The sequence below is a fragment of the Pipra filicauda genome, unplaced genomic scaffold (assembly GCF_003945595.2).
Source record: "Pipra filicauda isolate LSUMZ 115617 unplaced genomic scaffold, ASM394559v2 scaffold16_size7369187_pilon, whole genome shotgun sequence".
Lineage (NCBI taxonomy): Eukaryota > Metazoa > Chordata > Aves > Passeriformes > Pipridae > Pipra > Pipra filicauda.
Window position 1 is genome coordinate 5,806,193 of NW_024104207.1, and position 12,917 is coordinate 5,819,109.

A 12,917-nucleotide genomic window follows, 5' to 3' on the forward strand; every position below is an offset into this window, starting at 1 on the left:
CTACTGCTTCTCATTCATTGCAGGAAGCTTTCAATGAAGAGTGAGCTATTCCAATCTTCATCTGAAAGCCAAAGAAATAATTCATATAACTTTGAAGCAGAAGCAACAATTCAGTTACACTTTAAGGTCTGACGCAAAGCTATCCTGAGCATCGCTCAAGAGCAAGCTCAGGCCTGCCATGGAAACTGGTATCTGTGATGTGCATGACCAGAAGGGCAAACCCAACAGCGTGACATAAAGCTGCTCAAGCGAGTTTCACAGACCACTTCTGAGTGCAGCTGGGAGGCAGGATATTGCATCAGTCTTGATGACAGCTTTCAGTACAGAAACATCTCAATTTTTCTTGCTTATTACTGAAAACCTCTCTTAAAGCCATCTGCCATTAACATGGTATCTCCTTGCTGTACATTCTGCCCTCTCCCTTGCTGTAAAAAAGACTTCAGTGACTCATTTTCTTCCAACAACTTCCCCAAAAGAAGTCCTGCTGGAAAGCTACTGGACTGCATTACAAGACACAGCAGGTGACAAGAAGAGAGCTACAATTGAGAGCTATTGCACATACTAAGAACAGTTAAGTGTTACTGTATGGCATCTTTTCAAAAGCAGAGCACAAGTCTTCCTGAAATTAGACAAGTATGCTAAGCTTTCGTTACCAGAGAGCAATTAATCAAATATTTACAATTAATAATAAAATAAAAATTATAAACCATGATACCAGAAGGTACCACATATAGAAATACATTAATTTCCAAATATATCAGTCAGTCTATATACAATCCCTATACTAGCTGTGATATTTTATTAGAATTTTATTTGTTAAAAAATAAGTCAGAATAAAGGAAGAGAGCAAGTATTTGTATTGAAAGGCTACAATGTAATTTTAAAGGAAATTTACTGTCAATTCTCCACTACCTATCATAGTGACCAAGAAGAAATATCTGATTTTATTATCAAATGTATTTATATTGAACCTTGAAAAATAATGTCTGTGTAATTGATAAACTTCCCCTCTCTTTGTACTTTATATTTTCTCCTCAATAAAACTCAGTAATTCAGAAAATTGGCATGCAACAGCCTAGGAAAAAAGCCCTGAAATTTTAGTTCAATAGTATTAAACACACTGCTGAGCTGAAATTAGGTCAACAAGCTCTGGCTGTCTGGAAAAACTAAAGCCACATTAGCAATCCCTTTTTGTAAACAAATACATTTAGATATATAATATTTTCTGTAACTATTATGATACAGTTCAATTTGAAGAACCATATGAAGTTCTAACAAAAAAACACCAAAATGAAAAAACCCCACACTTTTCTCTGGTTCTTAGAAAACAAAAGAAAGCTTTAGTAAATTATAATAAAGATGGAAACCCTTACCAAGGCTGGAAACCACAGAGCTTTCTTTTTATCCACACTGAAGCAGTCCACGCACACAACTTTTCCTAATAACTCGTCACTTTGTTTTCTATCATCTTCATCTTCATCGCTGGAAGAGGATGAAGATTCTTCTTCAGGACTAAACAACAGAAAGAGACTTAAAAGTCAACTATTCAAAACTTGCGTATTATAATGACAGGAGATCCAAAGCTAATTGTCAAAGAGGCATGAGTAATAGCAACTTGAATTGTTTGTTAAGTGTTTTAGCATAAAAATGAATAGAAATGTTTATAATTACAGTATAGGAACAATTCAAACATTATAAACTCAGAAATGCATATTTACTAGTAAGACATGCAAATACTAAACAAAACACCACCATGCATTCACATGGAGGAAGATAAATGCATTGTCAGGGCATTCAAGTGAGACCAATACTGCCCTACAGAAGCACTGTTCAAAAATACTGTTGCAGTTGTAGTTTTGGACAAACGTCAAGTTAAACTGTTTTGGTTTTCCCTCTTAATCTCTCTAGGCTTTTACTTAAACAGCCATACAGAATAAAAGGCTGTTCTGAGAGAGGACAAATCTCTGAAGAAGAAACATCAGCTATAAAGATGAATAGCAAAGAGAAAAAGACGTCTATTTATCTTTAAACACTTCTTTAAAGAAGTACAGTGAAGCATTTCAATGACTGTTTCAATTTCACATTGAATGTAGTGCTGGAATGTAAGTAGATGGGTAAAGGTGCAAATACATTTTGATTTAAAAAGGTTCTGGATTACTGTTTTGACTGTTCAAGTACAAAGTTGCACCTGGTTTTAACCATATGGGGAGTCTAAATGTACAAAACCAACTAAAATTACCTGCAACTGATTAACAAAAAAATAAAATAAAATAAAAAAAAATCAGCACTCTCGCCACTCTCTAGATCTTTTTTTACTTGTCACTTTCAAGGTTAATTCTCAGGAAATATACAGCATGTTCAATGAGCACAGGAAGCATAATTTTAAAAGCTACCTTCCATTTTTCACATAACTGCTTTTGAGTAAAAAATTCAGTATTTACAAAAACCTCAGTTAGAATTTGTGTAACAGAAGACAACTGATGTTACAGTTTAAGGTAAATTATGTTTCCTTTTCCCCACCTTAATTTGCAGTGCTGATAAAGCATTCTCTTGGAATTTTTTTCCCTCAACATCTTTTTCTTTTTTAAGTAATGGTTTCTTTTCAAATACAATATGAAACTCTTTCAGGCTGCTTTCTGGGGTTCAGTAATCTCTTGTGGGAAGAGAAAGAAGTCTAGGACTAGAGAGAAAGCCAGAACTATTTAAGAGAGGCTACTTCCTAGCTCAGTTATGCCAGTATCTGCGCGATTTCTCTTTTTACTCAGTTAAGTCTATTAATTGTAAGATAAAGGGAAGTGTGTTGCTTCTGACATAATAATGTCCTGTATAGTTATGGAAACACAGAAAACTGACCCAGTCACGACACCAAGGATGTTGCAATCATGTTCTCTGTGGTAATACCAGCTTTTTCATTTGCTACAGTACAAATTAGTAAGTCAGTAATTTTATGAGTAAATTCATAGCACCTCTACATATAGAGGGCAACATCTATTTCAAGCTATCAAAAAGAGAGCAAAAGGCTAGCCCAAGCACAAAACCCACTACCACCCAAAAACTTTAACCAAAACAAAAAACAAGAGCGAACAAAAAAAACCCCAGCCCCCACCATACACACATTAAAAAAAAAAAGAAACCCCACAACCCATCCACAAACAACAGAGAACAGTCACTGGATTACTTAACACCAGTTTATCAAGATCACAACTACTAATTCTGGCACCCAGGAAATCAAGTCACTACTCTTGAACTTGGTTTTTCTATCAGTAAACTTTGCTGGAAACCATAACAGAAGCAATGGGCAGAAACTGTTACACAGGAAGTTCCACCTGTGTGGGGTGAAGTCACAGCCCCACAACTGAAGTCTGAGGAGTTTGGAGTGTTGCGGGGTGTTGGGCCGTTTTCCATGGGAGCAGTGAAGCTAACTAGATAGTTCCCATGGACACAGCCTTGAGCTGTGTGGCTGAAGTGCAGGTGCGCATTCCTCAGTGTTTTTGTGGAAATATGTTTGTGTTGTGTGTGTGAGAAAGTAGAAGTGGGAGAACCTAATAAAAGGCTGCCTGCTGCGCTGAGCAGGCAGATATCTCTTTGTCTCACTCCCTCGTGTGTGTTGTGTGTCTTTCCCCCTCAGACTGAGGCCCTTCGACAGATACCCAGCGACACACCTGTATATGAAGAAGAACTTTAATCTGTGGGTGACCGTGCACTAGAACAGATTGCCCAGAGAGGTTGTGCAGTTTCCCTCACCAGAGGTATTCAAGAACCGTCTGGACACAATCCTCTGCTGTGTGCTCTGGGATGACCCTGCCTAAGCAGGGAGGCTGGTTGGACCAGATGACCCACTGGGGTTCCTTCCAATCTGACCCATTCTGTGATTCTATAATACTGTTCACCTATTTCTAAAAGCTCTCAGAGATCCTGTAATGAGAAACCAGAGGTCTAGAGGAGGATTCTGGTACCTTGTACAAAGACTTCGTATCAGCTGGACAAAGACTGCATTGTAACGATTTTAGTTTGAGCCCAACACATTCATAACGCTGACGGTCTACTACAGAGACATTTCTGACTACAGTTTAACATCATGTTTCCACTTGTTATGCTATTTTTTTTGTTTTACTCAATAAAACCAAGAAAAAACTCTTGCCTATACCTGGTGTTATTTTAAATATTGATTACACAAAGACTTGAAATGCTTATACACAACAGTGCATATACACCTGACTTTCAATCTGAGTGCTTAACAACATTTTTCATCTGGTCTTCTGTTTTTTGAATAAGACAAGCCCAAAGATACAAGTAATAAAACTCCACACACACTGAAAGCTTCAGAATTGAATACACACAGCACAGGTATCAAGATGTTTAACTTACATATGATTGGATCTCCTTCCTCTGTTTGTTTTCTTTCCGATAACAGGAGTGCCAAAGTGTTCAGGATTGGTGAGTGGAAGCTGATCTAATGTCTGTTGAAATGTAAAAATATATATGCACACACATAAAAAAAAACCTGGCATGAGTTATTCTCCAAACCACATGGTTCATAAAAGTAATTTTTCAATAGACTTTCTCATTACAAAAGAAGTACAGAAGTACATCATACATGTCATGCTTTGATTTTAAAAAAGCAATGTGTTTTGTTCTGGGTTTTTTTCAACACTTTCTCTGCATCTCTGAATAACTGACTTTTGTCCAAAACACATAGATAATTCTTTCCAGACGTCCTGCCTTTGGACCGTTAAAACACGGAGAAGTAAGTATCAGGTATTCTGCCAACCTGGGATATTCCACCTCTACTGGATGAATTTTCTGTACTTCCTATCGTTTAGACTAAACATCCAATCATCTACTTAAAAATGAACAAAGGTCCCCTTTGAAATGAAGCTGCAAAATAACAGCAGCAACCACAACAAGTTAATTGTATTTTCTGTTAGTAATTCATAATTTGATATGTGAGGGAGACTCTAAAACAATTTTAAAGAGGCTGCTATATTGATAATTGAGAGGGTGCTAATTGACGCTTTATCAGCATCAAAACAAAAAGAGAGGGAGAGAAAGAACTTTCCTTGTTCAGGGAGAATGCTTCAAGAGAAGAACTCATGGATGTGCAGTATCTTCTGCCTCTAAGCCTGCTGTTAACTGTTTAAATGATAAACATTACAGATTTGAAGGCTCCTGGTACACAGGAGTTTTTTGTACAGCCACTTACTCTCGCTCTTTGAAAGAAGGGAGAAAGTCTTCCAAATTAAATACAATCCTCTGACTTAAACTTCGTCGTGTACTGATTTTTGAATGTGTAACACCAACGAGAATCTCAAATGTATTCTGTGCCAGAGAACTAACATAGGGACAATAAAACTGGTTTTTTAAAATCTGAAAATAAATGCACAACTGCTTCTGAGTGTGATGGACATCCTAAAAGACTCTACACCACACACTTGGGAAGGCAGAGATGAAGCTAGAGCAACATCAGAACAAGACAACTGTGGGGCACTGGCCTAATTACAAAAGAAATTTGAGATGCCATTTTCCCTGCTGAGTAGCTGTGCAATCACGAGGTAATTATTAGAAATGCACAACATGTGTTTCATTGAGGGCTGGTGACAATGAATTGCGTATCAGTGACTTTTGGCAAAACATCAAAAGCTAAGACAATAAAAGTTGATAAAATAGAAAGTAGCTGTCACCTGAATGTATGGTTTCTTTGAATCTGACAAAATAATACAAATTATTCTACTTCAGCCAAACAGGTCACAAAGCAGTATATATATACTAAAATTTTAAATCTGCTTACTATAAGGTAATACCCCTGAAACCATATTAAAATAGTCTTTATGGAATAGAAGAAATCTAATCTTCACTTGTGCTGATCATTAATAACAGAGCTAATTGAAGGAACACCACAGTCTTTAAAATTTTGGCGTTTATATCTGAATCCAGATTTAGGCGTATAATTAGAGCCCCCTTCTTTACATGTGTTTAATCTTGACTTCAGATTCTAAAGGGTATCTGAATCTTCATGAGAACGCACTACACAAACAACAAGCTCAGCTGACTACAATAATAACATCATATTTATGTAGAGCAAAAAACCCCCTCTTCAGTAGCTGTCCAATAAGCAAACATGTTTATATAAGTCTGCCCACCAGTCCAGACTGTCTTACATAATACGAAGGAGTAACCCTCATTCTGAAATTCCAACTATTTGTAATTTGCTACAAATGTGTGCCTATTTTAACGGGCAAGTCACCTTTGAGTCATGAGCCAGCTTCAAAATACCGATAACTGTTGTCAAATTACCAAATAATAGCAATTAATTATTGGCCTTTTAAAAGAAAAGTATTCATCTTTCAGGTTTATCAACTATTACAAACCTTGATCATCTATCTAAAATCCAGCAGAACTGTGAAAAGAAGTACATCCATTTTTAATTATAATTTATATGAATTTTTATATTATAATTATATTGTGATTCCCCCCAATTAATACTTACAGATAATTTTTATACAAAGCAAAGCAGTTGTGTGATAGCAATTTTTTGTGTGATCTACAATCTGTGAACTATCAAAAGTATAAAAATGAAAAAGATGAAATTCTGATTTTGCTTCTTAACTTACACAGTTTGATGAATCTAATTGTACTTCTTGATTTTAAAAAAGAATAAGCCAAACCGTGTAGACTGTACTTTACACAACCCCCGTTTTTAGCAGCATGAATGTACATAACATACTAAAGACTGAGGTACTAAAAATATCACTTTTAAATTTTTCTAAATAAAAAGTTGTAATACAAAAATTCTTCAATTACCTCACTTTCAGCAAAATGTCTTTCTCCTTTTAAACACAGGGAAGAGCGTCTCAGAGTCTTCTCATCGCCATCATCAAATACTGTCACCGGGTAACAAGTGAGGAAAGAAAAATATTTTCTTTTTAAATCAAGATATTGTTGATTCATTTAGATGTTCAGAAAGAATGGGATATATATTCCTGTAGCTAATTCTTAAAACAAAGCTATACCTGGATAGATAATGCTGCATATCCAGTAAAGCATTTCACAGACTGACCAAATACATTAGCTGCTGTATCACCACAGCTTGTATGTGTTAAAAGGAATCTTTAGTAATCAGCAGTTTTGAAGATAAAAATTAAATACCCACTAGAATTCAAAAACTATTCTTCTAACATTTACAATTTTTACAAAACTTTATTATGTAACCAGAACTCATACAATATTCAAGTAGAAGCTATGCTTACTACAAAGAAACATAAATGGATGTTTACAGAAAAAAGTTACAACTTAATGTTATATGAAAGTTCAATGTCTTTCTCTACTGACTTCATTCAACTATGCTATAAAACAACAGTGATATCAGCCTAAGGAAGATGACAACAGTCAAAGTGCTGACAATCATCAAAACCAGCTCTACTGACAGAACTGTGGAGCTCCCAGTTTCTAGACTTTTTGCCACCTCTGCTATCACTAGGTCAAGTGGAAACAAGTTAATAATGCTGTTGATTCAGCTACATATATTATCTTTTTGAATCCTAAAATGCACTGCACACATTTAAGGTGGGGTCTTCAGGAGCTGATAAAGTGGTCATATAAAAAGTAAGCTTTTGTCAAGTCTTCTTCAGGTACTTTAACAGATTAAAACTGAAAAATTTTGACTCTCAGGCTTTGCTTGCACTGTTCAGTGAGACAAAAATGGATCTCTTCTTCCCTCCTGAACACTGATAATAATTACATTCTTGTCTCCACACTGCAGTGACCTTGAAGACTTTTGTGGGTGTGGAAACGACACCAAGATTAGATTAAAATATTACATTAAAAAGTAAAAGTTTTTGCAATTTCGTAACATGCCTCTTTCACCTTCATTCAAATCTTCACTTCTGTCCATCAACAGATCAAAAAACAGTGTTAGAAGAATGGCTGTCAGCCAGCAAGATCAGAGAGGTTAATTTTCAGCCATGTCTGGCTTTCAGATAGTGGGTGTTACACTCTTCAACATTTACTAATTTAAATACAAATACATAAAAAGCAACAAGATACAGCAAAATTCTTGACTAGTACTTGTTTGATATGAAAGAAACTTTTATCTAGTTCTGAGAATTTTTGATCCCTGTGTTAAATTCAGTACTGTTGATAACAAACTTCCACTCGTGACTGCCATTCCCCAGACTGTATTATATACTACAGTAACTGCTGAACACTGTTCAGTGATAAACTATCAGTCAGAGATGCACAATTGTCACTTCAACATTTGTTGAAAAATATCAACATCAAGAACCGCGTAGATTTGGAACTGCATCTCAAATGGTCAACACATAATTAAGCCCCCTCTCCGTTAAATGAAGTAGAAGGCAGCAGGTTCCTAATCCAGTTTGTGTTAATTAAGATAACAGTCTCATTACATAATGAGAGATAAAAAAAAAAATCTATCCACTTCAGGAGATAAGCTGACTACAGCAGAGGTAAACCTATTCAGAGCTAGGTAGGTAGCTACAGTATGCGTCCTGTGTGGTAATCTGCCTGTGGCCTCTTCCCTGCCAGGGGGATTCCTAATCTTGTTCCATGAATACTTCCAAAGGAAAAGCTTCACCTCCCTGTAAGACTTGTGTGGCCAGCATGGCACATATGGCTGATTACATATGACATTCTGATCTAATGGAACATCCTGAAAACAACCTACTGAGCAGGCATACAACAGTGTAATGCATTTAAAATCATGTATTCTGAAACTGCAAGGAAAAGAGGAAAAAAGAAAAGAGGCAACTTATGTAAATAAAGTCACTTTGAATTCTGAGAAAGGGCAATGTAATGACAAAATCATGCAGAAGGGGTTTAAGACTACTTTTGAACATGCACAATTCTGCATATTTAGTCAAGCAAACAATCCTACAATTTCCCCCCCCATAGTAAACACAGAGATAAATGTTAAGAATATCAATTAAACTTTAAAAGTTTAATTAAAAAACGTTTAATTAAAATCATATGAATGATGAAACAGTATCCAGTCACTAGGACTGGAATACCTTGAGCTCTTTGAGGAATTTTTACAGGACAGGCAGGGACACTTGGTGTATGTATATGCACGTGTATGAGTGTGTATTTATTTATTTTTATAATATATATATTTTTTTATATATGTGTTACATTTACAGCTTTTATACACATATATACAAACTGTGCTACAGTCATTTTAAAAGACTATATAAGTTGGGATTTTATAAAAATTTAATTTGATTCTTATCGCCCTTTGGTAGGAAAGCAGTAGCACGAAAGAAAGACATGTAAACAAACCAATGTGCAATTTCTCATCAGACAACACCTTATGAATACAAGATAGACAGGGATGCTCTTAAAGCAACCTTGCCTGTACTTCATAATAGAGTTCTCAAGCGGCCCTCAAATGGTTATTACTCTCCAGATACTGCTGCAGTGGCATATATGGTCTTAAGTATCTTTTGGAAAGGTATTACTTCAGATCGATCTGATCCCTTCACAAAGTTTTTGACCAAATCATAGTAATTTTATTCAAAAAATCATTAACAACACAAATAATTAGATGCTTCTCAACAAGTGCTGGGACAACATTAGGTAACTGCTGGTTAAGATGTGTGCTAATACTGAAGTCTGGGAAATGGCAACTATACCTTAAAGTAGAAATTTCATTCAGATCGGCAAAGTCATCACTGTCTATAAAGATAATTTTTGTCTCATTCCACTCACCCTCCTGACAAAGATTATTCTAATCATCCACTGCTAGAGTCACTTCTCTATCAAAGTGCATTACACAGCCAGCAGCTGTGATATTTTTACTGATTCTGCAAGGTCAACATGCTTTTGTCTACTTTTATCTACAAAATGTAAGAGTTGAGACTGAAAACCATACCTCTTCTTCCTATTTCTCAAGCTCAGGATTTTTGACAGACATCTACTTTGATTTACAGACTGCAACTCCATGACATCTACCTTCAAAATTTATTCTGCATGGACTCCTATCTTATTCTTCTTGCTGAACAGCTAACCTCACACTTTCTCAGAAACATAAACATACAACGCAGTTCTAACACCAGCTATACCATTTACTTCTTAAAAGCTCTCTTATCTGATCCACTTCTGTAATAATTACCAAAACACTATCTATAATGTTAATTCCTGTCTTTGTACCTCATGTTTCACCCCATCCTAACCCGATCTCTCCTTTATTAATAGATTCTACTTCTCCAACAAGAAAACATGTATTTTTTGCAACTAGTTCTATTCCTTTCTAAAAGTAGGGAAAGTTGTCTTTCCCTAGCTGTTCAACATCACTTCATCACCAACAACCCACAATATCTCAAAACAACTAAGTCTTGCTAAAGTTCTTTCAAGATCTGGTATTCATCTTCCCATGTTCCACTTATCTGCCCAGGAGAGGCTTATATAGTTTCTCAAGAATCAATACATTTCCTGTAGTGCCTTTAAGACTACCAGTGCACAGACAGAATATATGTTATCATTCTACAACTGACCACTGACTTGGTACTAAAGAGTAAACCTACATGTATGAAGCCTTTAAAAATATATCAAAAAACCCCACCCCATATTTGTTTGAGGACATGTGGATATATCATCTGTCATCTGAAATGTCACGTTATAAAACAGGAAAAACAAATACGAAAAGACTTCTTATAAAAACAAGCTATGTCTGTTTCAACAGTAGCTTTATCAGGGCTAAGTCTGGAAGCAGGGAAAAATAAGCGTTCCAACTTATGTTTTAAAAGCACTTCTTTGCTTTTTTTTAAGGAAGTATGACAGCATACTTTGCTTCAGAATATTTAGCAATAGTATATTAAATTTCTAAGTAGTCACTGAACTAATTGTTCACAGAACAATTGACTAGGTCTTTATTTGGTGTCGCAATTTCACATTGTGAGGGGTACGGTGTCGCCGGGACAGAGAGATTTCTCTGAACAATTTTTCCTGCACTCTGTAGGCCTTGCTTGCCATGGAAGTGTCAAGTGTGTATTGTTTATACTTACAGACTGTGTGAAAATATGTGATGCTTATACTTGTTTGCTGTGTGTCTGATTATAAGGTTTGAGAACATAATATGTTTATAGAAAGAAAACCTTGAGAAACTGAAGGTAATGAAACACCTGCAAATTTAGTAAAACCCTAAAAGCAGATTAATTAGAAAGAGGTTTCTATGCCAAGGATGATTTCAGATCGCGTGGACAGAACATCAGGTCCAATGAACTGGGGACATGAGACGCGTGCACAGACTGAGCTATCCAATCATCTTATTGTGAGCATGTACCCTGAGCAAACTAAACTGTATAAAAGTTAACTGATTTAAATAATAAATTGACATATGCCGATCCTAAGGGTCTGTGAGCTTATGTTCGTGCCTCCCCATCGATAGTACGGTTTCTTATAAAAACCCAAAATAAGAAGTTTATTTTTGAGGGGTTTTCATACAAACTCTGAATACCTAAGCATCTCCAAAAAAATCTCTCTCACCATGTTTAAGACATGTCCAAGTCACAGGCTTATTTTTAAGTCATGAATTTTATTCAAATACATAAATATTTCTCTTACCTACAGTGTACCAACTTGCATCTGTTAATTTGTTGATAACTGCTTCCTGGTATGTTCCATCTGGATTCTTCACTTCTACAACAGTTCCTACCTAAAATACAAAAGTCACATCATAGCAATGGAGAATTCTAAAACAGGCAATAAAGTCAACGCTTTTGTATTAGCAAACAAAGATATTTCTAACCTATTCCACGTTAAATATAACATACTTTTTCAGTTTCACTTGAATGTATTTGTATCCCTCAAACTTCTTTTTCCATTCCTCTAAAATAAGGCAACTAACTGAGCTGATTATTTCCTGCCAGCAGGTGGGGAACAAGAACCAATCTGAGTGATGTCATTCTCTTGTATAAGAGCTTTCCCATCAAATCCTCCAGCCGAGTTCTCAAAAGAAACAGTGACTAAAAATCAGAGCCAGCCATACTTCTTAGCTTTAAGGCAAAAAGAACAAAGAGGCTTGCACCAGCCTATGCTGCACCCCTTTTAACTACAAAGGAAAAAGCTAACATGCAGAGTACACTACCTCTAACTATGCAGCACTACCTTTTATGCTTTGTGATCCTATCTGGCCTGTGTAATAAGTTGAACCTTCCACTGTTACCCCATATTGTATATGCACATTTATGTCGAATACTGAAAAAAAATGTTTTTCAAAGCACTAGTAAAATATAAACCAAATTTATTACCTTTAAGGGACCCTTTATGTGGTCATCCTGCACTTCCACTGTTGAAGAATCATGCCTAAAGGTTACCTAAAAAATATAATTCAACTGACAATCACTTGATACAATTGAGCAGCATAAGCACACACAAATATCAATAGCCCTTCTCTTACTCTCATTTTACAGTTAGTCACCATACTCATTCCACTTGCTGAAATCTGTGTTACCTTCACATATTTTAGAAATATGAGGGGCCAACTTCTTAGTCATCGAAATTTCTAAAATATTTTTTATCCTTCAGAATAGAATCATTACCTCTAAAGGAAATGACGGACTAGAGTTTGTCAAAAACATCTAATGGTTTCAAAAGATCTCTGCTGTTCTGTTAAATGATTTGAACTTCTGTAGTACCAAAGTAAGAAAGGAGAAAGTTTCCGGAGTTACAAGTAAAACTTTTAAGAAACATTTATATTTCATTGCTTTGAAATTTAACAGTTTTAGCACATATATCTAGCCTATGTGATTTTTTTTTTGTTTTGCTCATTAAAGCAATTTTCCTCCCCTGAGGTTGAAAGATTCACACAAGAAAAGTACAGGACATTGCTGTCAATTAAACAAAATAACAAACCAAACTGCCTTTCCATTAATGTCCAGCCTACACACTGAGAGGTAACTGGA

At 35.7% G+C, this 12,917-nt stretch overlaps 1 protein-coding gene across 1 annotated transcript in view; it reads right to left on the bottom strand.

Annotated features, from left to right (window-relative positions):
- Positions 1-12,917, bottom strand: part of ARID4B (AT-rich interaction domain 4B) — a 90,177-nt gene that overhangs the window by 42,295 nt on the left and 34,965 nt on the right. Inside the window, exons 5-9 of the mRNA XM_039379566.1 lie at positions 12,264-12,329; positions 11,578-11,668; positions 6,802-6,881; positions 4,369-4,460; positions 1,374-1,512 (exon numbers count right to left, since the gene is read on the bottom strand). Coding sequence (XP_039235500.1) covers positions 1,374-1,512; positions 4,369-4,460; positions 6,802-6,881; positions 11,578-11,668; positions 12,264-12,329 — 468 coding nt within the window. The remainder of the gene's footprint in view (positions 1-1,373; positions 1,513-4,368; positions 4,461-6,801; positions 6,882-11,577; positions 11,669-12,263; positions 12,330-12,917) is intronic.